The sequence below is a fragment of the Kryptolebias marmoratus genome, linkage group LG12, assembly GCF_001649575.2.
Source record: "Kryptolebias marmoratus isolate JLee-2015 linkage group LG12, ASM164957v2, whole genome shotgun sequence".
In the NCBI taxonomy this organism is placed as follows: Eukaryota; Metazoa; Chordata; class Actinopteri; order Cyprinodontiformes; family Rivulidae; genus Kryptolebias; species Kryptolebias marmoratus.
Window position 1 is genome coordinate 15,022,221 of NC_051441.1, and position 26,194 is coordinate 15,048,414.

The 26,194-nt window shown below is 39.5% G+C and overlaps 1 protein-coding gene across 2 annotated transcripts in view; it reads left to right on the forward strand.

Moving 5' to 3' along the window:
- prkcbb (protein kinase C, beta b) overlaps positions 1 to 26,194 on the forward strand; it is a 94,191-nt gene that overhangs the window by 59,487 nt on the left and 8,510 nt on the right. Inside the window, exons 10-17 of one of the 2 annotated variants that reach the window (XM_017416731.3) lie at positions 841 to 1,014; positions 2,741 to 2,832; positions 4,238 to 4,300; positions 5,505 to 5,643; positions 5,808 to 5,888; positions 7,137 to 7,244; positions 12,930 to 13,070; positions 16,303 to 20,313. In XM_017416731.3, the coding sequence (XP_017272220.1) occupies positions 841 to 1,014; positions 2,741 to 2,832; positions 4,238 to 4,300; positions 5,505 to 5,643; positions 5,808 to 5,888; positions 7,137 to 7,244; positions 12,930 to 13,070; positions 16,303 to 16,479 (975 nt within the window). In that variant the 3' untranslated portion in view covers positions 16,480 to 20,313. Of the gene's footprint in view, positions 1 to 840; positions 1,015 to 2,740; positions 2,833 to 4,237; positions 4,301 to 5,504; positions 5,644 to 5,807; positions 5,889 to 7,136; positions 7,245 to 12,929; positions 13,071 to 16,302; positions 20,314 to 26,194 lie in introns of those variants that run through there. The other variant, XM_017416732.3, reaches the window with a different exon arrangement.

The window sequence follows — 26,194 nt, forward strand, 5'->3', positions numbered from 1 at the left end:
CCACAAAAATGTCATTCTGTATGCTTAAGCATCATTAGTAAAATAAATAGCCCATGTTATGCTTGTGCTAAAAACTCATTAGTATTATGATAGGTACTAAAACTTATTTTCATTTTCATTTTTGTAATGACAAAAACAAAAAAAATGTCATCACTGTAATCATTCCTCTTTGTTTTCATGATAAATTTAGCACATTTGTACTAAACAATAATTGTTAATCTTTCTGTTTTTAATGCACATTTTATTGCCTGAATTTTGAGGCATTTCTTATCTAACTTCCCCTGCACCTCAGTACATTTTTGATTTGTTAGACTTTACACTTTCACCCACATAGTCATCTAACCAGACATTTGTGGGATTTCCTCCGTCTGTCTATTTTCTTTTCAATTTTATTGTCATTTTATTGCAAAGCACTTAACCATTTTTATTTGTAAAAAAAGTGCTGCAAGAATAAATTTTTCTTACTTTTTTTTTACCAGTTAACCTGACCTGATGTAAATAAATTCTGCAGTTCACCACAGACTGCCAGCAGAGACGTTTAAAGTGTCACAAGACTGTGTGAAGTCTTTTATTACCGCCTTTCCCTCGATCTTCCTCTCTCATTTTTATTTATTTCCCTCTGGTTTCTTCCCCCTCTGTGACATCTTGAAAAGTGATGAATCAGTTTTCACTTCACCTTGTCCCTTTCCTCTTTATTTCCACCTCAACAGTTTAACACAAAACTGTCAGAGAAGCTTTTCTTTATCACACAAGGCTTTGGATCTTACAACACTGTTGCCACTTTCTCTATTTTATCCTTTCTTTGCCGTTTTTTTCACTCTGGCCTTTCGTCCTCTCTAGGTGATGCTGGCTGAGCGTAAAGGGACAGAGGAGCTGTACGCTATAAAGATCCTGAAGAAGGACGTTGTTATCCAAGACGATGACGTGGAGTGCACCATGGTGGAGAAGAGGGTGTTAGCGTTGACTGGAAAGCCCCCGTTCTTAACGCAGCTGCACTCCACCTTCCAGACTATGGTGAGCTGACCAGCCGAGTCCTGCAGGAGGATTGGTAGTGTGGTTTATTTTGTTTTTCACAAAACACATCAGGTCAGTGTCAGTTCTATGTCCTAAATTTGGAGCAGCATCTTACTTCAACCTAACCAGGTTAATGAAAGTGATTCATATTGAGGGTAAGGTTTGGATTTTTGAAATTGGAGGAGATTTCATCTGACTTTATAGACACTAATGATGAGAGATTATAGCAATTAGCAATGTTTGTACTCTTCAACTTAAAAAAGCAATTGTAATTTTGTTGGTTGTACGTTGTAAAGCCATTAAACCAGGGGTCTCCAATCCTGGTCCTCGAGGGCCACCATCCTGCATGTGTTACTTGTTTCTCTGCTCCCACACACCTGATTCAGAGGTTAAATCACCTCTTCATGTTCTGCATAAGCCTGTTAATAACACACTGATTCAAATCAGCTGTGTTGGAGCAGGGAAACAAGTAAAACATGCAGGATGGTGGCCCTTGAGGACCAGGGTTGGAGACCACTGCATTAAACTATCATGTCATGCTAGCATGATGTTACCACTACAGATATCAAATCTGTTCTTATTTATTTTCTTGACCTTGTCACGGTTACATTCATATCTTAAGCACAAGGCCACGCCAGTTTGTGCTGACCCCATGTTATGAATACGCTGCCACCCCACCCCCACTTCCACACCTCTCCTTAAATTACCGACCTAGACGCATAAAACCATTTCTATGATATTTTAGATTAAACTGCAAACATTTTGTGTATAAAGCTGTGTTGTTTTAGGGATACAGCTGGATGGATTATGGCTTCCTGTTTAATGGACAGTTATGTGGATTGTAAACACATATGGACGACTTCCTTTAAGTGTCTCTACATTGTTGATGTGCAAAAAACACCAGCTGAAGGATGGCTGGGTGGGCTCTGTGGTCTTAACAGCAGCTCACAGCTGGAAAACACAGCCTGAATTCATGTTTGATTCATGCTCAACTTGTGATGTGTAATCCGTATTACACCGAAGATGAGTCAACAGAGGAAGTAAATATAGCTCGCCGGTTTCACGCGTAGCCATCAGCGCATGTCATTTCACTTCACATGTAAACACACTCAGTGATTTCTGATGTTCTGTCAATTAGAGACCACGCACAAATAAAACTGATCTGATCTGTGACACGTATACACTACATCCTGCCCTTCACCCGACGAGGGCTTTGTCCATTAAATGCACCAAACAGGTGTTACACACACTCACATTTATGTTATGTATATGTCACTTAGTGCAGACATGCAAATACAGTTTAATCAAACACACACAGGATGCACATGCTGCACTCAAACAGGTCTTTCTAAGATCTATCAGGCAGTGCACACGCTATATTTTGTCCAGAACACGCGCACACACACACACACACACACACACACACCAAATCCCTTTAAATTTCCCACAGACTGAGCCTTATTGGCAATTTCTGTAGATAACAAAAGACAATAGGTTCTTAAATTGATGTCAGAGTTTTGTTGGCTGAAGACTGATTGGAAGCACTTACAATAACCCAGTCACCTCTTTCTCTCTGTCCTCGTCCTCCTTTCTTATCCTCCTGTTTTACTTCTGTTATTTGTTTTTCAGCTCCTTATCTCTTGGTTTTAGCTGATGTGACCCGTCTACCTCTGGATAACCTCTTTCCCTCTGTAGTAATTGACCTACCCCACTGTGTCTCCTGTAGGACCGTTTGTATTTTGTCATGGAGTACATCAATGGCGGAGACCTTATGTATCAGATCCAGCAGGCTGGCAGGTTCAAAGAGCCCCACGCTGTGTGAGTACACCTCCTTCGTGCCACGTCTGTAAAGCCTCAGTCCTGAGCAGATAGTGCAGATGCTTTACAGTTTAGTCATTCTTTTTGATTCTCGGGAAACAAGCCACCAGCATGCTGTTTAATTAGTTCCCAAAAGCTGCACACGTCACAGCCAGGTGTGTGTGTGTGATATGAGTGTGTGAAACTGTGTCTGTGAGGAAAAACTCAACCTTCCCGAGTGGCTTTCTTTTTTTTTTTTCTTCTCCTCAGGCACAAATACACCTGAAATGAACCAGTTTGTGATGACCACACTCAGCAGGGCCAGTGTGAGGTGGTCAGGAGCTGCTTTAGTTTCGATTAGTTTAGGTGGTTTACAATAATCCCAAAAGTCCTCCGACAAGTTTCCAACTTGCTTATTTATTGTTACTGAGTGAAGAACCTCCATTCCCTGTGCTTCACTGTAAGCCTGGTGTTTTCAAGCTGATGAGAGATGTTGGGTTTGCACCATTTGGATCATTTTTTTTGTTCTTGTTTTGCCAAAAATTATATTTTAATCTGAATTTATGACATTACCTGTGACTAGATTATACATAGTTTGGGAGTCTTAATAAAACCCAGCATCATTTCTAATTTTTAGAATTAGATATTCAGAATATTTGATATATTTTTTTTAACCCAGCTTTTCTTGGTACTTCTCCAGGACTTTGTTCAGACATATTTAGAGAGGTTACAGCTTGTTTATTGTATACTGTGAGCCCCTGTGAATAGTAGGATTTAACTGAGCTAATTTTGTAACTTCTGAAGGTGATTAGCAGCTTCAGATAATAAACTGTTGTTTCAAAGAATGTAGTAAATACATATGCAATAAATTTAACATGTTTTTAGATTTTATTAGAACACATTTGGAAAGATTCATTACTTAAAAATCTAAAACGTATAATAATTATTATAAAAAATAACTTCAAATTAAAGTCCTCCATCGTTAACGATACAGTCTTGAACTTTGTGTAAAATCTTGTTTTGTGTGCTTTTAGCAGACGCTGTTTATTTTGAATTGTACTGATGTCCGACGTCGCGCCAATTTCATGTCTGAAAACAATAAAAACAACACGTCTAGCAACCACAAAACCAACTCTGCATGTTTAAATCCTTCACAACGCGCCCTGACATCTTTTCATGTACGAACTTCACAAAGACATCGATTGGGAACGACAACGCAAACACAGCTCACTGCGTGGTCAGTCTGTAGAGACCCTTCTTGTTGATCTTATCAGCTGCTCTCTGGCTCTGAGGAGACAGCACTGACCTTTATGCTGACACACACACACACACACACACTCTAATTGCCCCTCTGTTGTTCTTTCTCTCAGCCTTTCTCTAATTGGTGCTGTTTCTTCTTTTTTGTTTTTCTGTGTTGGTTCTGTAGCTTCTACGCTGCTGAGATAGCCATCGGTCTTTTTTTCCTCCATCAAAAGGGCATCATCTACAGGTAACTTTCATACTTTCATACTGAATAAAGTGAATGCATGGCAGTAGCAATAAATCAAACTTGGGTAAGATCGTATTTAGAGGCAGAAAAACGAGTGTCACATCTTTAAACGTATGGGACTTTCAGTTGATAGAAGACAGAAGAAGGTGCATGTATGTTATCCACCTGCTTCACATAAAACCCTCAACATTTTCACAGCAGCAAGCTGTTTTATTTTTGTTTGTTTTGTGTGTGTGTTTGTTTTTTAAGAAGAAAAACGTGCATCTAACATATTGATTAGATTTTAAAAAGATAGTTCAAATTTTTGAAGTGGAGCTGAATGGAGTAGTTATTAGTTGTCAGGATGTTACCTGCAGGAGACAGCAGCCAGAGCGGTTTTAGTTTGGAGAATCAGAGAGATTTTCTGATGAAGTCAAGCTATCAGCTGCCCCAAAGAGGGTCATTTAAGAGTGATTATAAGCTATCTAAAAGTACTCAAATCTTAGCAAATAATATCTTGTGGATTACTTAATACGTCACTTTTGCCTCAGATTCTTAGCAAACTTGTTATTCTTAATATGATCCATTTTGCCACCTGATGTTGCATACAGACCGCAGACTATGTTCCAACACACAGTCTCCCCCAAACATTTCTTTACCCCAAAAAAAGCATTCATTTGAATTTCTTTGAAATGTTTAAGATTTGCGTTTGCAATGTTAGAAATGTGCTTATAACAAGGCCCCTTTCTTAAAAATGGTCCTCCGTGTGATTCTCTCCCTGATTCTCCAAACTGAGGTAGCTTTGATTGCTGTCTACTGCAAGTAAAATACTGACTATTCAGAAATACTTCATACAACCCTTCATTAAAAAATATATCCCCTCAATGATAAACATAGCATGTAATGAAAAACAGACATTCTTAACATAATTATCTTGTCCTTGTAAAACTTTGCATACCCAACTCTTTAACAAAGTTTCTCAGTCTTAGAGAGGCTTAAACTTTAGTGGGGTTTTTACCCTTAATATTCAGACAAGAATGCAAACATTGCATCAGATTCAGTAGCCACTCAAAAAAAAAACAGACAAACAAAAATACTAGTTTTAGATTTGAACTACGATGCATGTTCGAAATGCCACCTTTAAATCAGTCAAGCAGTGGAGCTACTGTATAGCTTCCTGTTTTTGTGTTTTTTTTTAATTAAGCATTGTTTGATTTTTGTGTAGAGACCTGAAGCTCGACAACGTGATGTTAGACTGCGAGGGCCATATTAAGATAGCAGACTTTGGCATGTGCAAAGAAAATATGCTCGATGGAATCACAACCAAAACCTTCTGTGGAACACCCGACTACATCGCTCCTGAGGTAAGTGAGGCGTGACTGCCTTCATGCTCATTAATCGCAGCAGCATCATTGGAGGCTGGATGAAGGGTGGATTTAAATATGATCTGTGTTTTTTTTTTTTAGGTTTTAAATTCAAGTTGTCTCTTTTTTGTGATGAATCCAAGTTAACATGGTATTTATTTCAGATTATAGCTTATCAACCTTATGGAAAATCTGTGGACTGGTGGGCCTTTGGAGTTTTGCTGTATGAGATGTTGGCCGGACAGGTTGGTCCCTGAGTGCATGTCTGTGTCAGTGTTGAAGCGTGCAGGTCAAGTCTTAGTGGTACTTCTATTTACCACTGTAAGACTCCTGATAGTTGTCTGCATAAATGAAATTTGTGCAGTAAAGGGGTATTTGTTAAATTATATCTATAACTTGTTTTTATTGGCATTAATAATATGAAAGAATTGATGTGACTTCTTTAATTCATTCAGTTCAGTTTATTTATATAGCACCAACTCACAACCCAAGTCATTCCAGGGCCATATACAAAGAAAAAAGTCCAGTCCAGTCTAAAACAGATCCAGATTCAAACCCAGTTACAGTCAGTTTATTCCAGTTATGTTACTATACGTTCACATGCAGTACATTATGAAATGCCAATTACTAAAAGTTATCTAAGGAACCCAGCAAATTGTGTCGAATGTGCACTTTGTTGCAATCCTGCAACCTGAGCAGCACGATGGCAACAGTGGAAAGGAATGACTTCCTTTTAACAGGAAGACGCCTCCAGAAGGACAAAGTTCCTCAGAAGAGAGGAGCCCCATTCTACTTATAGAATCTCTAGGAACCACAAGTAAACCTGCGGTCTGAGAGCAAAGTGCTCTGTTATGGAAAAATGGAACAATAAGATATTTAATATAAGATGGAGCTTAGTTTTTGAGAGCTTTTTATGTTAGAAGTAAGGTTTTGAATTTTATACTGAATTTGACAATGGAAAGAAGCGAGAAATTGAAGAAATATGATCTCTTCTAACTCTTATCAGAACTTTAGCAGCAGCAATTTGGATCAATTGAAGACTTTTTAGAGAGTTTTTGGTCACCTAGATAATAATAATTACAATAGTCCAGCCTAGACGTGATAAATGCATGGACCAGTTTTTCTGTCATTTTAAGGGCAAGGTGTTTTAAATTTTAGTGATTTAAAATGTTAAAATTATATAAATCTTATTATAATGAGAATAGTGCACTTCAGAGGAGTTGTTTATGCACAACTTGAAATTGTGAATCAAACTTCAACAACAACAGAAAATGAGGTTCTAACATCACTTTAGTAGCTAAAGTTAAAACAATTATTCTTGGGCCATATAAGATTTTTAATAACTGATTAAAAGCTGGAATATTACAATTTCTTTAAATATGTACTGTGTTGTAATTTTCCTTTATTTTAGACCAGGATCATTATATTAGCTAATTGTGTATACTTCCTTTTCTTCCTGTGCTGCCTCTTCCTCTCTCCTTTTTCCTCCGCAGCCTCCGTTTGATGGTGAAGACGAGGATGAGTTGTTTCAGTCCATAATGGAGCATCATGTCTCCTATCCCAAGTCAATGTCTAAGGAGGCTGTTGCCATATGTAAAGGAGTGAGTACACAACACACACAGACACGCGATCTGTCTGTTAACTTGTCATGTTCGCAAACGTACACAGAAAGAAACAGAGTTTTACATTTATTTGTAGAAAGAATGCAGACTCAAGACCAATAGGGAGATAAACTGGGAAACAAGGAGAATAAGACATCCAAATATTCTCGAGAATTAAAATCGATTGTGCTTGGAGTGAAACGCTCGTGTTTAGTATTGCCGTCTTGTCCTACTTTCTGTCTAACTTCTCCATTCTTTTCTTTATTTTTGTTGAATTTACCCGTAAGCCGCTGTTGTGCTTTTTAGATTCCTCTCAATCTCCCATCACACTCACTCTGTTTTGGTCTGATAGCTTGAGCCTGGGCGGTGTGCTCAGTTAGCTGTGGAAACACACTGCCCAGGACCAATAGCCGGCTCTGACGCTTCCCAGCTGAATCAGGCTGATATTTGTGTGGGTGGGTGGGGGAGGGGGTGGGCTGATTAATTCGGCAAACAGAGACGCTCCTCTCCATCAAACCTCTGTCTCATCTTTGAACTCTAAGCTTCACTGACTACGACAAACAATGCCCACAGTCTTACACACACACACACACACAGGCAGACGTATGGAAGGTATACGCATTCGCTTATTTAACACAGAGCAGATATTCTGGATTTAAGAAATCTCACGTAAAGAAAAAAAAAATGGCATTTTTTGAAGGAATGCATATCGCCTGCCACCTTGCATGCCAAAGTTTTAAGCCAAGATCTTCTCTTGGTGTTCTACTACAACACTAGATTTTAGCTCAATAATTACACAAATGATTGAGTTATGACCATTTTTGTGTATGCTATAATCAGTTAGCTGGGGCGGCCATCTTGAATTTGGTTGACCCCAAAAGTTAATCATCTGTAGATTTACATCCACTGATTTCATTCGGAGAGTTTGATTAAAATCCGTCTTGTGGTTCAGAGAAATTTTGCTGACAGACAGAGACATGCGCGCACACACACACACACACACACACACAGTCACTGGCAGTTACATTATTGCCTGCCTTCCATGGCGGGGGACAATAACAAATCAACCAAACATGATTGGTTTACCATTTTCTAATGATAGCCTTCTAGTTATCATTTTAGTTCAGTTTTATCTGAGTTTCTAAGAATATATTACTAAGAACAAGAGTTCTTAAGTGAACGTGTTTGTGCAAGATATGCAGTAATGTCCTTTTAGAACACACACACACACACACACACACACAAGCAGCAGTACCTTCAGTCTGCAGTGAGTTAGGGTGTGTGTTTATTCTGGCCTGACTTGAGTCATACTCACTCCTACTAAATTTAAAGACAAAGGCATTCTGAGGTGAATTAATGGAAAATCTGTTCACTGGGATGTACACACACAAACACACACACTGTATGTTATGTATTAGTGATGATTACTGAGTTGTAGTGCTACAACGGTGAATCTTCAGTGGAGCATGAAAGCTCGCCTCCATCCACCCCCAGAGTTCCCACTGCACCCTGCCAGCCTCAGCGAGGTTAAGTCTCTATGTATTTGTGGATTTGAAGACAAGATGAAACTTTACTGTTTTAGTGTTACACAGTATTTCCATTTTAAAAAAAGGTAGAGTAGGTAGACTTTCTAGTGTACACAATAAAATCATTGCATTTTGTAAACAAATTAGATGGTTTTCAACATTTGTAGTAACTAAAAAATAAAAAACAGTAGCTGAAGCTTAACGTCAGCTGCTAAGGATGCTTTTATCTGTATCCAGTTTTGTTCACTTATATGTAGTTGGGTCAAAGAGGTGACAGGCCCAGGAGGAAAACCCGGACATGGCTCTCCCCAGCGACACTCTCCAATTTTTTCTGAGTGAGTAGCCCTTATGTCAGATGACAGAACTCCTTTCCTTATCTTTAAGGCTGAGCCCAGTCACCCTCCGGAGGAAGCTAATTTTAGCCTCTTGTATCCAGAACCCCATTCTTTCAGTCATGTTCCATGTCTCATGACCATAGGTGAGGGTTGAAATGTAGATGGACCAGTAAATCAAGAACCTTGCCTTTTGGCTGAACTCGTTTTTCGCCACAACAGACTGGAGCAACGCTCTCATAACTGCAGATGGGTTCATCTCTCGCTCAATCCTGCCGTCAGTCATTAACAAGACTTTAAGATACTTAAACTCTGTTGTTTGAGACAAAGACATCCCTTTTCCTGCTTGAGAACCACGGCCTCAGAGTTTGAGGAATCATCTACAAGCTTCTCCTGTATACTTTTGAGCTTCTTCCACTTCTGAATAATTGCACCAACAGTTGTCACCTTTTTATGAAGGTTCTTGCTGATTGTCTCGTCATCCCTTCTAGCCTTGTGTAGATCTACCATCTTGTACCTGACATTCCTTGACAGCTCTTTAGTTCTTCCCAAAGTGGTGGAGAGGTTGGATAGGGAAGAAACTGGATATTAATTGATTGATAGTGTACCATATGGGCACATGACCAATCTGTGGGAGCCGGACCTTTGGCTGGATAGTAGAGGATCAAATACCCATTTACCTATTTTAAAATTCATGCAGTGTGTTTTTCAGGATTTTTAGTCTCCATCTCTCTGTTAAAATGAAACTACCATAAAAATTGAAGACTGTTCATTTCCTTCTAAGTGTGCAGACTTAAAACACCAACATGGTATTAAATAATAATTTCCTCCACTTTAAGTGCAGATTGTTGTGTGAGGAGACAGAATGATCAAAGACATTTCCGCTCCTCTGCTTCAACCTGTTATGCATTCATATTTTATAGTTACCAGTGCACACATAAGCTGCTCCTTGTTTGTATTGTATTGTAGTGTTGTAGAAACACAATGTCTTCAACATCATTTGATAATGCAGCAAAGAGCAGTCACACTCACTAATACAAAACCAGGCACACACCAGATGGATGAGGGGATTAATATACCATTTGATAGGTGGTTTTAATGGGGTGGCAGTTTTACATTACAGGTATTTAACCAAACTAGAGATGCACTACAATGTTCCCAAAAAAGCAATGAAATAGTCCTTTTTTTCTTCTTTTTTTTGGCTGTACTATGAGCACAAGTGGGTGGGAATTTTATTTAACATGTTTATATTTAACTAAATAATCTCATTAAAAAGCAACCTAATAAATTTATACAACAGTGAAGACATATGTACATATTTACATACACACACTCACTTATATACACACAAATCTAACAGTAGTAGTAATAAATCACTGAAATACCACATTATCAAGTACTGATGTGAAAGCTCTATACATTTAATCTGCTTTAAAAGAGTAATAATTGAACACATATAAGAAAATAAACAAAAAAATTCAATAAAAGTACACAAACAGATGCTTATTAATCATAGGTCTCTGAAAATAGTTTGTTTTTGAATGCAGACACAGACGTAATCGATCTTATTTAGCAGAGACCTTGATCCAGAGAGGACCACGGTAACTGAAAGCAGCCTCAGCAGACTTGGATCGAATTTCAAGAACGCTTAAAAAGCCTGAACCTAATGACCCGACGACAAACCCTGTCGATTTTGCGCAGAATATTATTATTTCCAGGAACCATAAACCCGCATGTCTTCATCTGTTCAAATGTACCTTAAAAACTGTTCCTGCGAGCACATGTCAACATCCTGAAATAAAAAGCATGTAAGAATGGGGATAACATGGGTGAAAAAAAGAGAGGCAGGTTGGATCAAAAATGGGAATGGGTTTATGTCATGCACAGAGCGGTAGAATAATAATAATTCAATAGAAAATCCCATAAATCATTACATCTTTTAACCAAAACTAAACCTAACTGGAACAATGCTGGTTAATTTTGTTATGTGAGTGAGGCTGCTTGTTTCTGAGAAGTGTGTTTGCATGTGATGAGTTATGACTGCTTCTCCCCACCTACACACACTCTCTCCGTGACATCACTCACCTTGAAGGTCATGTTTGGACACACTTTGCAAACTGTTCTTAATTATGCCAGCAGACAACTGTTGTAGTAAAAGAAGAAGGAGGAGGACGCCTTCTTCTTTTTTTTTTTTGTCTGTGTTGTGGGAAATTTACAAATTGGGTTAGGAAATCTTTGTGTCTCTTCAGGATTTAATGCTGGGAAAATTAATACAAAGCAGCCCTTGTAAAAAGGGGTCAGACAAACATTTTAAACCCCGTGAACCAAGAAGCTGCTCCTCGTGTTGTTTAAACTCAGATCCTTTGTGTTCAGCGGGACAGAACTGAAACAGGATGTAAAGTTAACTGGTTCCACTCCAGGCCACATGTTGTTTTTGGTTATTTGTTCGACTGAAAATAATTTAAAAAAGCAACCAGACAACTTTATTGATTGCAGAAGAGATATTTAGCTTTTCCTCAGTTGTTCACAACACTCTCAGCCGGTCCACCAGCAAACGTTGAACACCCTGTTCTTAAGCTGTATTTAACCAACCAAAGAAAAAAAATAGACTACTGTTTGGTCATTGTCACCTCTGAGAGTAAACATTATTAAGAAATTAGTGTTAACGCCTTTTTTTACTACAGCGAAGAAGCGAGCTTGAAATGCCTAATGCACAGTTTTTGTATTGATTCTGAATAAGCCCGAACTGATGGTGATACAGGCAAGCAGAAAAGACTCTGAAGCAGCAGCCATTATCAATTCTACCCCTGCTCTCTGGAGAATTGTCTGCTACAATGCCAGATTTCTACAAAGCAGTACCAGTAAAATAAAAGTATGTAATGTAATGAAAAAACTAAAGTGATTGCATAAATATTCACTCCCCTTTAAAGTACCTGTCCTAATTTAACTCAGAGAAAAGATTATTGAAAAGTACAAGTCAAGGGGTGGATACAAAAGGATTTCCAAGGCCCTAAACATCCCAGGAGTTTAGTTAAATCTATCATCAAAAGGAGGAAGGTATATGAGATGTCTGTAAATCTACCAAGAGCAGGCCGTCCTCACAAACTGAGTGCAAGAAGGAGAATAGAGAGAGTCCACCGAGACACCTGTGATCACTCAGATCACTCAGTGTTAATGGATTGCACGAGATCTTATGAGATTGGGCATAGTGTTATTTTCCAGATCTGACCATTGCTTTGGCTCCAACTTCATCATTTCTCAACAGGAGATGATCTTAGACCTTTGGGTTTCCATTAGTTTTACTGTCCTTGGTCTGACCATTTAAACACCCCCACATTTTCTCAGAGGGGGAGCTCTCTGGCTGTCAACTTCTCTTGTTCAATTTTAATTATACAAGTTCGGTAATGGACCGGGCTGACGTTCTGCTGCGCTGAATTGTTCGTCTTCATTCAGTGCGACAGTAACACTGGCAAAGTGTTAACAATGTTCATGCTGCATCAGCTGCTGAAGGGTGAGCTCACACACACGGCAGCGTGCATTTGCATCGGAGCAAGTAGGACAATGGAATCAGGCGATAACCTCTAGACAGGCGGTTTTCATTGTACGACATGAACAGCTGCAGATAAATTGCAATTCATTAATAATAATAGAGAGGACAGTGAAGGAACGATGGGAAGCAGGAAAAACAGATGGGTGTTGGCAGCTTCTGCACATATGCAAACAATAAGATGTGAGAACGCAGATAAAGAACAGGAGAGAACTGTGAAATTAGGTGGGGGAAGGTTGGGAAGGTGCAGAAATCATGTCCGTTCTCCCTTTGTGTCCAGCTGATGACGAAGCATCCAGCGAAGCGGCTGGGCTGCGGTCCGGAGGGCGAGCGAGACATCAGGGAGCACAGCTTCTTCCGCTACATGGACTGGGAGAAACTGGAGAACAAGGAGGTGCAGCCGCCGTTCAAGCCCAGAGCTGTAAGTGTGATGTGCAGATCAAACGCAGGAATGTGCAAATCACACGAAAACACTCCTCCACCTGAGCAGAGAGCAGGAGTTTAATCCCTTCTGCTCAGGCTGAACGTGCAGAAACTTTACACCACCTCCGCCTTCTTCTACTCTTAACTTTCTCTTTATATCTCTGTGTTAATTTGCACGTCTTTTCGCTGTCGCCGTCTCTTTCCTCCTCTCCCTGTATGGCACATTCCACACAGGTAAGTCGGAACATCCTGGTGTTGGTGCTGAAGGAAGAGAGCAGGGCTAGGAGCCATTATGACAGCAGAAATACGAATGGTTCGTGGAGACAGACGTTTTTGTCCATTTTGTGTAAAAAATTGGTGCCTGAAGTTTGGTGCAGTTGTGTTCAATGGGAGCCGAGAGGTTTTTTTTTTGTCTTTGTTGGGTTGAGACAAAGTTTAGAAAAACTCTCCAGGGAGTTTATGTTTGAAGTTACAGAAAAAAGTCATCGAAACAACTGTGTTCGTGTTTTTCTCTCTTTTTTCTACCTATGACAAAATGGGTTTTATCATGACTATAGTGAGAATGATGTCATCTATACTCTCTCTCTATTCCTTCTCTCTCTCACACACACACACTCACACAGACACACACAAAACATGTGTGCAGCCTCAGGCCACTCTGCTGCTTAAGAATTTTTTTCTTGAGTTGAGCTTTTGTGCATCTTTCTCCGCCTTCAGGGGTTTTATATATATTTGTGCGTGTGTGTGAGAAGGAGAGTGTGTATGCATGCATCTATGTGCATGTGTTGTTTTGAGTCTACAAAAAAAAAAAAAAAATAGAGGTCACTATCTGAACCTGGCTGCTGCAGCACAGAGGAGTCTTCTGTGAAGTCCTCTGATGTGACGACTGACATGAGTTTTCTGATCTGTTCTCCTCTCTGCCTTTTCTCTCCGTCTGCTTCTGTCTCTTCTTCCTGTTTGATCGTGCCTTTCAGACGCCTTTGTCTCTCAGGCCTCTTGGTTTAGCTTTATTTCTTCTGAGCTTCACGTTTGGTTCGGTATCTCAAGGCGGTTCTTTGATCCTTGGTGGTGCCAGGCTTCTCTGAGTTTATTTTTGCTTTAGTCTTTTTTTTATTTATTGCTAAAAACACCCCAGACCCTTTCTTTTTTTCCTTCGACTGCTGTGTCATGTTTTTTTGTGTTAATAGCTGCGTATGAAGTATATTCGATGCAGTCTGGTTTACAGTCAGAAATTAGCTGTTCTCTAATGTTTACTTCTGGGGTTTCTGTGCAGTACTTTGTAGAAACAAAAGGTTGAGCATTTTTGAATGCATGACGGACCGTCAAACCAAATAACAAGACCAACTGAATGGCTGGTTCATATATCCAACAAATAATATTCATCATGTCATCAACCTGAAATCTGCGTTAAAGCTATCGCTGTGCATCCGTCTTCATTCATGTGTCCTTTCAGCCATCGATGGCCTCCTTCGTCCTCCTGAAGATGTCATCCATGCATCTGTTCAGTGCTGCCACGCATCGACCCATCTGTTCTTTCATCTGCACATTTTATTTGTCCTCTCCGTGTTCAGAGTTTTCCAGCCTGTTTACGCTTATTTGCATGCTCTGGGTCTCAGTCTCAAATGAAACCTGTCAAGGAGTGCACTACGAAATCCGTAAAACCACGTCGAAATCTCGCAAAATCCAAAGCCTGTGGCTCCGAGATCAGAATGTTTTTAATGCAAGAAACAAACTAGCTCCTTATTTTTCTAAAAGGTCATTTTACCTAAAAGAGATTCACTTACATTCCTGATGTTGACAGTTTTCATGTCCTTTTTTGTTGTTTAAGATATTGTTCACTGAACTGATTTCCAGTCCAGACGCTTTTAAATTTCTATATTTGTGGTAATTTATGATAACACTAACTGCAAATTGACCGCAATGCATTCGTTTTTTTTGTTTGTTTGTTTGTTTTTGCTTATTTCCCCAAACTCTACACAGTCTGGCTAAATTTCAATAAAAAAAATTTCAATTACAGAGATTTAATAACTCTGCCGTCCTCTGGGTGATGTCAGAGAATACAGAATCCTTGTTGGGTTAATTAAATCTTTGTGTTGTGATGGAGATGAAGAGAAACAGTCCCTCTGGGGCACTTTACGGGGGAAAATGTAGTTTTCAAATTAATAACTTGTTTAATGCCCTTAGAGCAGTGTGCATCTGAAGCACAAGTGCTTTTTTAGTTGCTCTGCTGTGGTCAAAAGGAAGAAATCAGTTATTTTTGGGAAAACAACTTAAGTGTTGCAATATAAAAAACAAGTAAAACAGGTCTTTCATGATCATATAGCTTTTATTGAAAAATAAAAATACTATTACTCCTGCTTTGTTGTCACTATAATATTGATAATTGCATTAATTTACTTGAGGCTATAACTATTGTAGCCATATACAGCTATAATATTAATAATAATAATTGAACTTTACTGAAGACAACCCTGTATGGTCTCTCTGGTATGTAATTTAGGAGCTTAAAGAAGCGACATGACAGAATATTTTAGTAGTTTAGAAACTGTGACTATTTAAACCACTGCATAGCTTGAAACCAGCCTTTGCCTACAAGTGAGTAGTAAATATTTAAAAAGATTTTAAATTGTTCGCAAAACTCTTTTGAGTTCATTTATCACATCTCAGCAAGTCTCCACAGCTGCAGCAAATAATTAACCTACAATTAACCCATTGCACTAATAATTATCTTATAGCTTTGAGGCTGTGTGAGTATATGTAGAAATCCCGACTAATTCCAACTCCTGAAATGATTAAATAAATTGGGTTTAGTTTTGGATGTTTATGGAATAAACGCTGGTTTTCCAAACACGCCTGACTCACACGTGTGTGGTTGCCAGTTCACCTCGTAGTGCACTGCTTCAGGATGTTTGAGGCGTTTTGTGTTTGGAATTTGAGAATCTGCTTCAAATATTTGAAAAAGGAAAGCTCACATGAGGCGCGCTTCATTTTGGGTCTCCTGCCGGATTCGGTGAACGGAGAATCAAACGAAGCTCGCCTCAAGTTTTTTTTTTTTCACTTGTTCTAATATTTGAAACCATTTTCAAGTGATGTCATCTCACACCTTGGTTCAACCTGCCATCCCCTCCCTCTTTTGTTTTTCTTCTCCTTCTACTTCCCACCCACTCCATCCATTCCTATCCACCCCTCCCCTCCCGCACTCCAACCCTTCTCCCGCCCTCCTTTAACAGTGCGGACGGGAGGCTGAGAACTTTGATCGTTTTTTCACTCGCCATCCACCGGTGCTGACGCCGCCAGACGAGGAAGTGATTCAAAACTTGGACCAAGACGAGTTCCAGGGGTTCTCCTATATCAACCCGGAGTTCCCAGGAAGCGCCGCCACCCCCGCTGCCGCCGAGCAGGCTTGATTTCAGCCCGCGGACGGATACGTGGACGCACAGAAACATAAACGACTCAGTAAACCCGACACAGAAATACACCTGAAACATCCTGGGGATGTGTTGTGTTGTCAGGGATGAAGCTCTGAGAACAAGAAGCACAGATTTGTTGTTCACACTGTTACAAGTTGGATAATGTGTCGATCCTGACCTGTGGGGGTGGGGAAAAAAAAACTTACTGCATGTACTGTAGCACTCTGGAAGAATGGAGGTTTTAGTTGAGGTAAATACATTTCAGCTATTTTTATACAGTGGATGTAAAAAGTCTACACAACATTCTTCAAATGCCCATTTTTGTGCTATAAAATGTGATTTAGAACCTGTACAGTTCGATTGAAAAACAAACAAATCTGTTCTGAGAAAGGAATAAAATACAAAAGGTAAGGCTTGTTGTGTACGTGTGCACATCTTGAAACTAATACTTTTCTGAGGCACCTTCTAATCAAATTTAGGTGTATAATCTGCCCGGGTCGCTCTGCGACTTTAATTTTTTTTCTGGTGGCGCCATTCTTCTGTTGATTTGGGTATTTTGCTTGGGCTCGTTGACATTTTTGAACAATTAAACTCCTTCTCATCCTCAGCTTTCTAGCAGACAGCTCAAGACTTTAGGCCAAAGTAAATAAAGTTCTTTGGAACTGTTCATAATTAGTAAATGCTACCCCAGAGCATGATGCTGCCACCACCATGTTTTACTGAGAGTATGGTGATTTTTGGTGATGCTTAACACATTTTCCCACATGCTTTTGGTAGACATAGTGGTTTTGTTTTTTGTTTTGTTTTTTTGGCTAAACTTAGTCAGGTCTGGATGCTTTCTTTGTAAGAAAAGGCTTCCATGTTGAATCATTACCTCACAGTCCAGACATAAAGAAACTGGAAGACTACAGTCACATGCATGTACTACACAACCACTACTTTCTTTCCCAAAATTTCTCCATCTACTTCAGTGTTGCTGCAGATCTCTTGGCAGCCTCCCTGATCAGTTTCCATCTTGTCTTTTGGAGTGACGTCAAGTTCTTGTCTTATTAATGTTATGTTATCTACTGACCTAATGTTAACAATGAAGTAATTTTAAAGCTTTGTAATCTTTGGTTAAACCTTGGCTTTTGCTGGAATAAGCAACTAAGTAAAAAGAGCCACTTAAATCACATTTGTTTTCCCGAGAAGACTAAAGATTGTAATTCAACCTTAAGGTGCTTCACACCAAATAATAGTTTGAGTGTGCAACTTTTCCAGTACAGGTTTGTTTTTCGGTTGAATCGAACATGATATATGTTACATTAAAGTTAGAAAAAAGTTTTGAATAATTTATTATGGTCTCTTTTTTATATTATCCAAATCCCAGCATTTTAACAGGGTTGTGTAGACTTTTTATATCCACTGTTGGTTCTAAAATTATTGCTACATCTTAGTTAAAAACAAACAAACATATAATATGCCACTGGTTTAAACTTAGCTTTGTTTTTAAGAGCTTATTGCTATAAATTAGTGTAGTCTGCATGATAAAACAGTGCATAATATTATAGAGAAACAACAAGCATGAGAATCTGACATCATTTACTTTTCTTTTAAATAAAATTCAGCTTGTGGGTTTTTTTTTTCCAGTGTGAACAAAAGATTTGTTTAATTTTCTCTGCATAATCAGAATTAGGACTGCAAATTATTGGTGTGCTTTTATTGCTCAAAAGTTAGACAATTTTATTAGGAGCAAAAAAAATGTTGGACCATTTAGAGGAGCATTTTTCCATGAGTGAAGAGTAATAAAACTGGCAAACCATTACCATCTGACAACAAAATATCATCACTTAAAGCTCAAACACAAGGCAAGTTAGAGATTTCCTCTGTAAATACTTTTAGCATTTCACATTATTACTTTATTTAGAGGATAGATTTGTGGTTTAACTTTTCATTTTCTCATTTCAGCACATTTTAGTAAACTTAATATGCCTTTTTTTTGCATATATACTTATAATAGTGTCTATATATTTCTCCTTATCTTAGCAAAAACTGGAATGCTTTATATAAATGCATGAGTTTCTATATCAAGAATATCCCTAAATCTTGTCTCCTAACTGTATTTTAGCATGTCGTCGTATGACGTTTTATTTTACCCAATAGGCCAAATCACGTCCGATCGGATCTGTGTTCCAAGTATCTGAATTTCCTCTCTAGCGTGTGTGATTTTTGTCGCTTACCGGTAAAATGCTGTTTGAAAAACGTTCATTTTCAGACAGCTTGAGTTAGACGCTCTTTCTCATACTCTGATTTGATCTGTGTTATTTAGTATTTCAAGCCGTGCAGGAGAACAGCGGTAGTTTTTTATGTTACAAAAGCACGACTCCTGTTGTATCTGTTTACATTGCGTGTGCACACGTGTGATTTTTAATGTGTGCGGATGAGTATTACATGCAAAAATGTTTAGGGGTGCCAGTGCATAAGCATTAAAGTACCCTCGCTCCTATTTTCCTGTTATTCTTTCGTTTCCGTTAAAACTTTCTATTTGAGGTTTGGAAAAACCCATAAAGAAATATATAAAACACATGGATCAATTAGGAATAGTGTTCTCGGACTTTAGATAGTGGGGCTGACAGTGTAGATGAAAATTTTTTTAAGAAATAGAAAAAATGCCCCCATAGACTGCAATAACATTTTGACGTAACAAGTGAGAAAACCAAACCCTCTTTAGATCTCTGCAGCTCAGACATACTTCACAGTAGAAACATCGTTCCAAGTTTAAGCAGAAAGTTGGACTTTACATTTGTACCAAATGTTCCCAACAACTTATTTTAGCTTGCAAATGCTTATACACCATCCTCCTTCTTTGGGTCAGTTTAGCTTTTGCTTCCCACAACAAAACTCGATCTTAGGCCAGAATGTAGGTCAAGAGTAGCTTAGACAAGAGTTGGACAAGAGTTTCTCAGAGTTCCACTCTAAGAAATCAAGTCCCAAAACATTTTCAGTGGCGACCATGTTTCCTCGCTTGTTTCTGCATCGAAATACAAAAGAGCAGTTTACGTCTCGCCTCCATCATAGTTCAAGCTGTGTTTGCACCCGCCCTGCAGTCCTGTGTTATTCTTGAAATGTGTCCAAGCTGTGGATTGTGAGAACAAAAACATCCACGGGGTTTGGCTCCTGTCTTCTTGCGGGGGATTTCCGTCCACTCGCCGAGTAATAATCAATGGGCGAGACAATGTGCAGCCATAGCAGCTATTATTTAGGAGCGTTTACAGCTCGTCTGTGGCCACTTGTAAGAGTTACTGCTGCGTGTTAAAAGAACAGAGACAAAGAGGAGTTTTTTTTTTGTTGTTGTTACCGATGAGTGCAACGATATTCGCAACGGTTTTTTTTTTAAACTAAATCTGTGTTCATTTATGTCATCTCCATTGTCACTGTGTTTTTCACTGCTTGAACTCTAACAAGAAGAAATACAAATATATGGTATACTTATACAGAAAACATTAGTGTCAAATGTTAATATATATATATATCTACATATAATAATACGTGGTCAGTATTGTAAAGGAGATTTTTACTTAAAGATTTGTGTATTTTTTTTTTCTTGTTGCATGAAAAAGAGTTTGTCAGCAATTTTTTTAATCATTTAGGATTTATTCACTTTGAACGTATTAATCCATGTTTTCATGTATCAGCTGCGCTTCATACGTGTGATCTAATCTACTCTATATGTGACGATACATATGAAGACAAAACAGGCTTTTTACATCGCTGTTTATGTGCCAAATTTCTTTTTTAAATTCTTTTCAGAAATGCAAACATTCCTTAAATAAACAACATAAAAAAAATGTACTTTCAAGTTCACTTTGTACATTTTTTTTGTTTGTTGGTTGGTTTCTCCACACTTCTGCGTCCTTCTGTGGTGTAGCTCCTTTATTTTTTCTGGCTCCTAATTTGTTTCATTGTCAAACAAGCACACAAACACTGCTGCTGCCCTTGGACGGCAAATTGATTTGATTGTAAAAGAGAGTAAAGAAGGAGTAAGCTTCCAAGAAATGAAAACACGGTCAGAAGTAAAAGACTGTGACAGGCAGGAAGGTGTCTAAACACTTGAAAGAAAGACAGAATATTTCATGAAAGAGAAGAAGGGGAAATCAACAATAAACGATGGGAGGTGAGGGGAAAAATTGGTTTTGAGAAGGGACAGTGGGAAGGAGAAAAGATGGAGGGGAGGGGACGGAGGCTCCATGAAGCGAGCACAGGCTGTGCATATTTCATGGCTGCCACTTATCATAAGAGCCTTTCCATGATGGGGGGGGGGGGCGTAGGCCTGATGACTTCAAGGAAATAACATGCAGAACATGGCCTACATACACACAAACCTGCTGAGCCACTCAACCACTGCCTCCAAAGCTGCTCACAAACCCACAAAACAGTTCTGGTGCTGCTCTGACCGGCTGCGCGATTACTTTAAATAACTGTACCCTGCATCGTTTCACTAGCCGTAGCACCTCGCAGTGTTAACAAGGATGGACGCAAATTAGGTGCAGTGGTTGTGTCTGAGCCGGCGCGCATCACATGAGTGGAAACGGCTTCTGCATTGGTTCACGAGACAAGCAAGGCTCCAGTTCTATAAATGCGAGGAGAACGTGCACGCTTGTGAGGTTGACCGGTGTATAGAGCTGGCGTTTTTGTGTGAGAGTGTTGTAGAATCTCAAGATATGTCAAATGATATCCAACATGTCACATAAAAGTGCTAATCCAATATCAGCCTAAAAAGGTCAAAATAACAGGGATTTTTTTGTTTTTTCAGTGAAAGACATCAGATTCTTTACTACATGAATAGTAGGATTATTTTCTTGTGCAACCGCTGTTTTATATTCTTGCTCGGTTTGGAGCTTTTGTATTGGATTTATTTGTCTCATAATCAATAATCTTTCAATTTCCTGCTGCCTTTTTAATAGTCAGGTAGCGCGAGGCAACAGGTCCGGGAGGAAAACCAGACATCCCTCTTCCTAGTCGCTCGAAAAGAAAGGATACACTATATATTTCTGGTGAGTTCTGCCCCAGGTTCTTCTCCCAGTGGGATGTCCCCAGGGAGCATCCTAATCAGATGCCCGATGACTCTTTTTGATGCAGAGGAGCAGCAGCTTCTCTCTTAGCTTCTCCAAAGATGACAGAGCTCCTCACATTATGACTAACGGGGAGCCCAGCCAGCCTGTTTCAGCTGCTTGTATCCAGGATCTTGTTCTTTCAGTCATAATCCGCACCTCGTGACCATAGGTGAGAGCTGGAACAGAGACCAGCAGATCGAGAGCTTTGCCTTTTGGCTCAGCTCTTCCCTCACTTCAACAGATTAGACCAGCGCCCTCATTACTGTAGATGAGGCCCCATGTCATTAATCCATCTTCCACTTCACCATCACTCGTGAACAAAACATCAAGACACTCAAACTCCTTCACGTGAAGTAAAGACTCGCCCCCAATCCGGATGGAGCATTTCACCCTTTTCTGGTTGAGGACCATGGGCTCAGACTTACAGAAGCTGACTCTCTTTCCTTCTACTTCACACTCTGCTGTGAGCACCTTGAGATCCTGTCCATGAACACCACAAACAAGACAGTCCTGGCAGAGTCCAACCGTCTCCGAGAATGAGCTCGACTTTGTGCAGAGGATGTGGACGCAGCTCTTGCTTTGGTTATACAAGGACCGGGTGGCTCTTACAAGTGACCCCAGTATGCCATACTCTCTCTGCACCCCCCTACAGAATGCCTCTGGGAACACGGTTATAGGCCTCCTCCAGATCCACAAAGCATCTGTAGACCGGAGAGTCAAACCTTCATGACACTCCACAAGGGTAAAGATTGGCTCCACTGTTTCACAGCCAGGACAAAAACCACATTGTCAGAGCCTCCCTTACAACACCCTGGAGTAAACTTTGCCTGGGAGGCTGAAAAGTGTGATCCCCGATAGTTGAAACACACTCTCTGGTCCCCCTTTTTGAAAAAATGGAGAACACCACTCTGGTCTGCTACGTCGCAGGCATTATTCCAGTCCTCCACGTCAACCACAACAGCCCCACAATGTAATCAATCTAAATTAAATAAACAAGTTTTGAATTTGTGGCAGGCCTGGACTGCGTGTAGATCCGCTTAAAAACTTAAAGCAATAGTTTGTATCTTTTAAAACAAAATTATGTGGAATGGTGTCAAAAATTTATAGCAAAGGGAAGTGCATTTTTGTCTCCTTAAACAGGCATGGCACGGGTACACATTCACAAGAAAACCAAAGATTTGAAGGAGAGTTTAGCTCATGTTTACCAGTGTGGAAGGGTGACGTTTTGCTGCTGCCTTAGCCAACCACTTGCACAGAGGACTAACCCTCTGTTTCTCTTTAACTGCATGCTAACACTGTAGCACAGCTGTACTTGATGCAAATTTATTGTAAAGCAGTTCAGACTCTTCTGTAACAGTAAGTTGCAGCACATAAGCTCTATAAAAGTTTGTATTTGGGGTGGATGTAATAGCAGTAAGCTGCAGCTCTGCTGTAGTGTGTGATAATTAATTCCAAATATTGCCCCCCCCCCCTCAAATTAAAGCCAGTGGCTTCAGCACAAAGCAGCCTGCTCTTATCAGCCCAAAACAGGTCAGCGTTCCACACCGCCTTTTTATTCACCCTCCTCTCCCTCTTCACCTCCTCTTTCCTCAGTCCCTCCCACTCTCCCCACAGCTGACATCGGCTCGTCTCCCACTAATCCTCTCGTTACTGATGAAAAGACACGGGCTGACAGAGAGAAAGAGAAGAGGACGGGAGTGGGGAAGGAAAGGAAGGAGGGGGGAGAAAGAGAGGAAGAGCAGGAAGGGAGGTGTAAAGCGGCAAAGAGTAAAATTGCAGACCGGCGGCCATGTTTCTCTATTAAAGCCTCTGGAACACAGTGATGTGAAAGCTAATAGTGTGTGTTTGCTCTAATGCCTCTGTTTATTCTGGGTGCTCTATCTATGCATCAATACCAAGGGCCTGTTCAATGCTTTTCCCTTCATGCCTCGCAGCATTAGCTGCAGCTGAAGCGTGCTGAGATGGAACACATTATGATCTGGCCTACATTGCTGGCAGCTGTATGTGTTAGCGTGTGTTTGTACATGCATGCATGATAGGTAAATGTGCAGAAAAACTTCTTGGGAAATTATTAAAACATAACACATAGGTTACATGTTTAGTAACAGAGTTGACAAACATAACTGCTAATCATCAGCCTACTGACTTATCAAGATTAATGATTACTGACACCTGGATGCAGTGTTGAAGTGATAATTCAGTGGGGTTTTGTGGAAAGCTAAGGTAATATGTTACTTGTTGTAGATAGCTGAATTGCCTCAGTTTGGAGAAATAAAATTTAACCTGACGAACAAGTTAATGGCTAACTCAAACACAGCCAGGACAAAAGGGCAAAACACACAGAGCATCAAAAATTACGCCTCCATCATTTTCAATAACACGCCACCAACTGCTCCTGAAATAATAAATTTTTTGTGTATACTCTCCCCGCTTTAGGGTTCCCATAGCTGCTCTTCTTCTATGCTTTTCTTGACAGTTCTTCTCTTGTTTAGTTGTAGCATCGTTTCATATCAAACGTATTAAAATGAATAGGAAAGATTACCTGGTGAGGTTGGGAAACATTCGGACACATACTGTGTGGCCCAAAATCACGTCACTATAAGGGCAAGGGCAAAAGATGTCTGCCGATCCTTTTCTCGAGAGACTGGCTATTATGATTTTAAAAAATGTTAAGCTTTTGTTTTAGTACCATCAGATGGTACGCTTCCAATGATGCAGTGTTGCAAGTTTTCTGCTTAAAACAGATTTCTGCTGTCTTAAAACCCCTTCAATCTCACCAGATTTACAGCAGTTAATGCTAACGCTATCATACAAACCTTTACACCATCAATAACTTCACATTACCTTGTTATTCTGGCAGAAATATAATGAGAACAAAATATCATTCTGCAGGAAGTGCCCCAGGCTGCACCAGAAGGGCTACAGCTAGCTGCTGCTGTGGCTACTGGTGTTTGCAAACACAGAATTCCTTGTAAATAATAGTGGGATGTGGAGCTGACATGGATGGTTTATAAAAAAGTGTTGATATGACCTTGGTTCCTCTTGGATTTAGCGTTCTAGCTCATCGATCTGATCCGTTTCTCTCAACAGGCCGTTCAAAGAGCTATCTGCAACAGGTAAGATATTTTTTGTTTATCATTTTTTGACACATCCCAACTTCCCAAGATCCAAATGGTTGCTTTAACCATTTTGGTAACACTATGAATGTAAACATTTCTGTGGAAACCCCAGTGATGACTGGGTTTTGGATGGATTGTGTTTTCCAAGTTTCTCTGCTCTGAGTACTTCAGGTAGCCAAAAGAAACAAAACCAGAGGCAGAAAAAGTGCTTTGATTTAGCAATAATAATAATAAGTAAAGGGTTAAATCCACTGGGTGATTTAGATGGGGGGAAAGTATGAAGCGCTGACCTTTTCAAGTCTGAGAGGGGAGGTTACACAACAATGGCTTTCTAATCAAAATCACTGTGAGATCTTTACAAGTTCTGAAAAATACATATTCCTCTAAGAAGCATTGCTCCCGTGTTGTGTTGAAAATTTAGCACCTCTGTTGGTTGAAATATATAAATTAAGCTATACTACAAGCATGTTATACACAGTTTTTTTATTCTTTGCAGTTTATTGGGTGTTTAATCTGGGAAATGGCTTCTAGGGTGAGAGATTTTGTTTGAAGGTTTGACATAAATGTTTTTTTGGGGATTTGTAATCAGGTCTAACCTAAAATCATTTCTTACATGTGAAGTCAAACTGAGGCCAATCTACGGAATTAATTGTATCGCTGTTTTATTGTAACAGATAGCAGAATTTGTAAGTTTGTTTGTTGATAATAACTATTTAATTTAATAATCTTCTGTTTACATTATAAAATAGCAATCAGATTTGAGTACTTTTTGCTAAAAAATAAGTAATATATTACTATTCTAAATTGACCTTATTCCCCTCTTCTTTTTGAATTCAAAAGGTGTTTCTTTTCCTTGTCGACAGGTTTGTTTAATGTGTAGCTCGGCTAACAATATGGCAAAAATGACCATATGTATGAATCAAAGTTTTTATTATCTGTCACCAAAAAACACATTTTACGTAAAACCTGATAAAGCATCTGTAAGTTAATCACATCTGCACAACAGCTGGTGCTGAAAGGGGAACAGCTCGCTCTTAGTTTGGAGAAAACCATAACTCTGAAGGGACCTGATGAAGGAGCCACGACATTAAAAGATGAATGAACAGTACACCTTCAGTCCTCAAAACAATGTGCCCGCAAATCGTTTTTGGTTGAGCAGAAATAATATTCCATGATTCTCAGCAGGAAACATTACATGAAGTTATGTTTAATTAATGTTTAACATTACCGAGCTCGGCTCCTGTTCTGAAGGATCTCCTGTTCTTGGTGGCATGAATGTCCAAATTAAAAATATATCAAAATATGATGAAAGAACATGGCTAGCCTCTCCCAAAACGCTTGTATTTTCTTTGAAACCATTCATACTTTCCTCTGTTCTCAACAAATTTTGCACACAATCAAATTTTGATATCAACAGGGTCAGGCTGAAATGAGACGGACGAGAAAAACTAGTAAAAATGGCACAAAGAGAAAGTGGGCATGTGTGAGACAGGTTGCTTT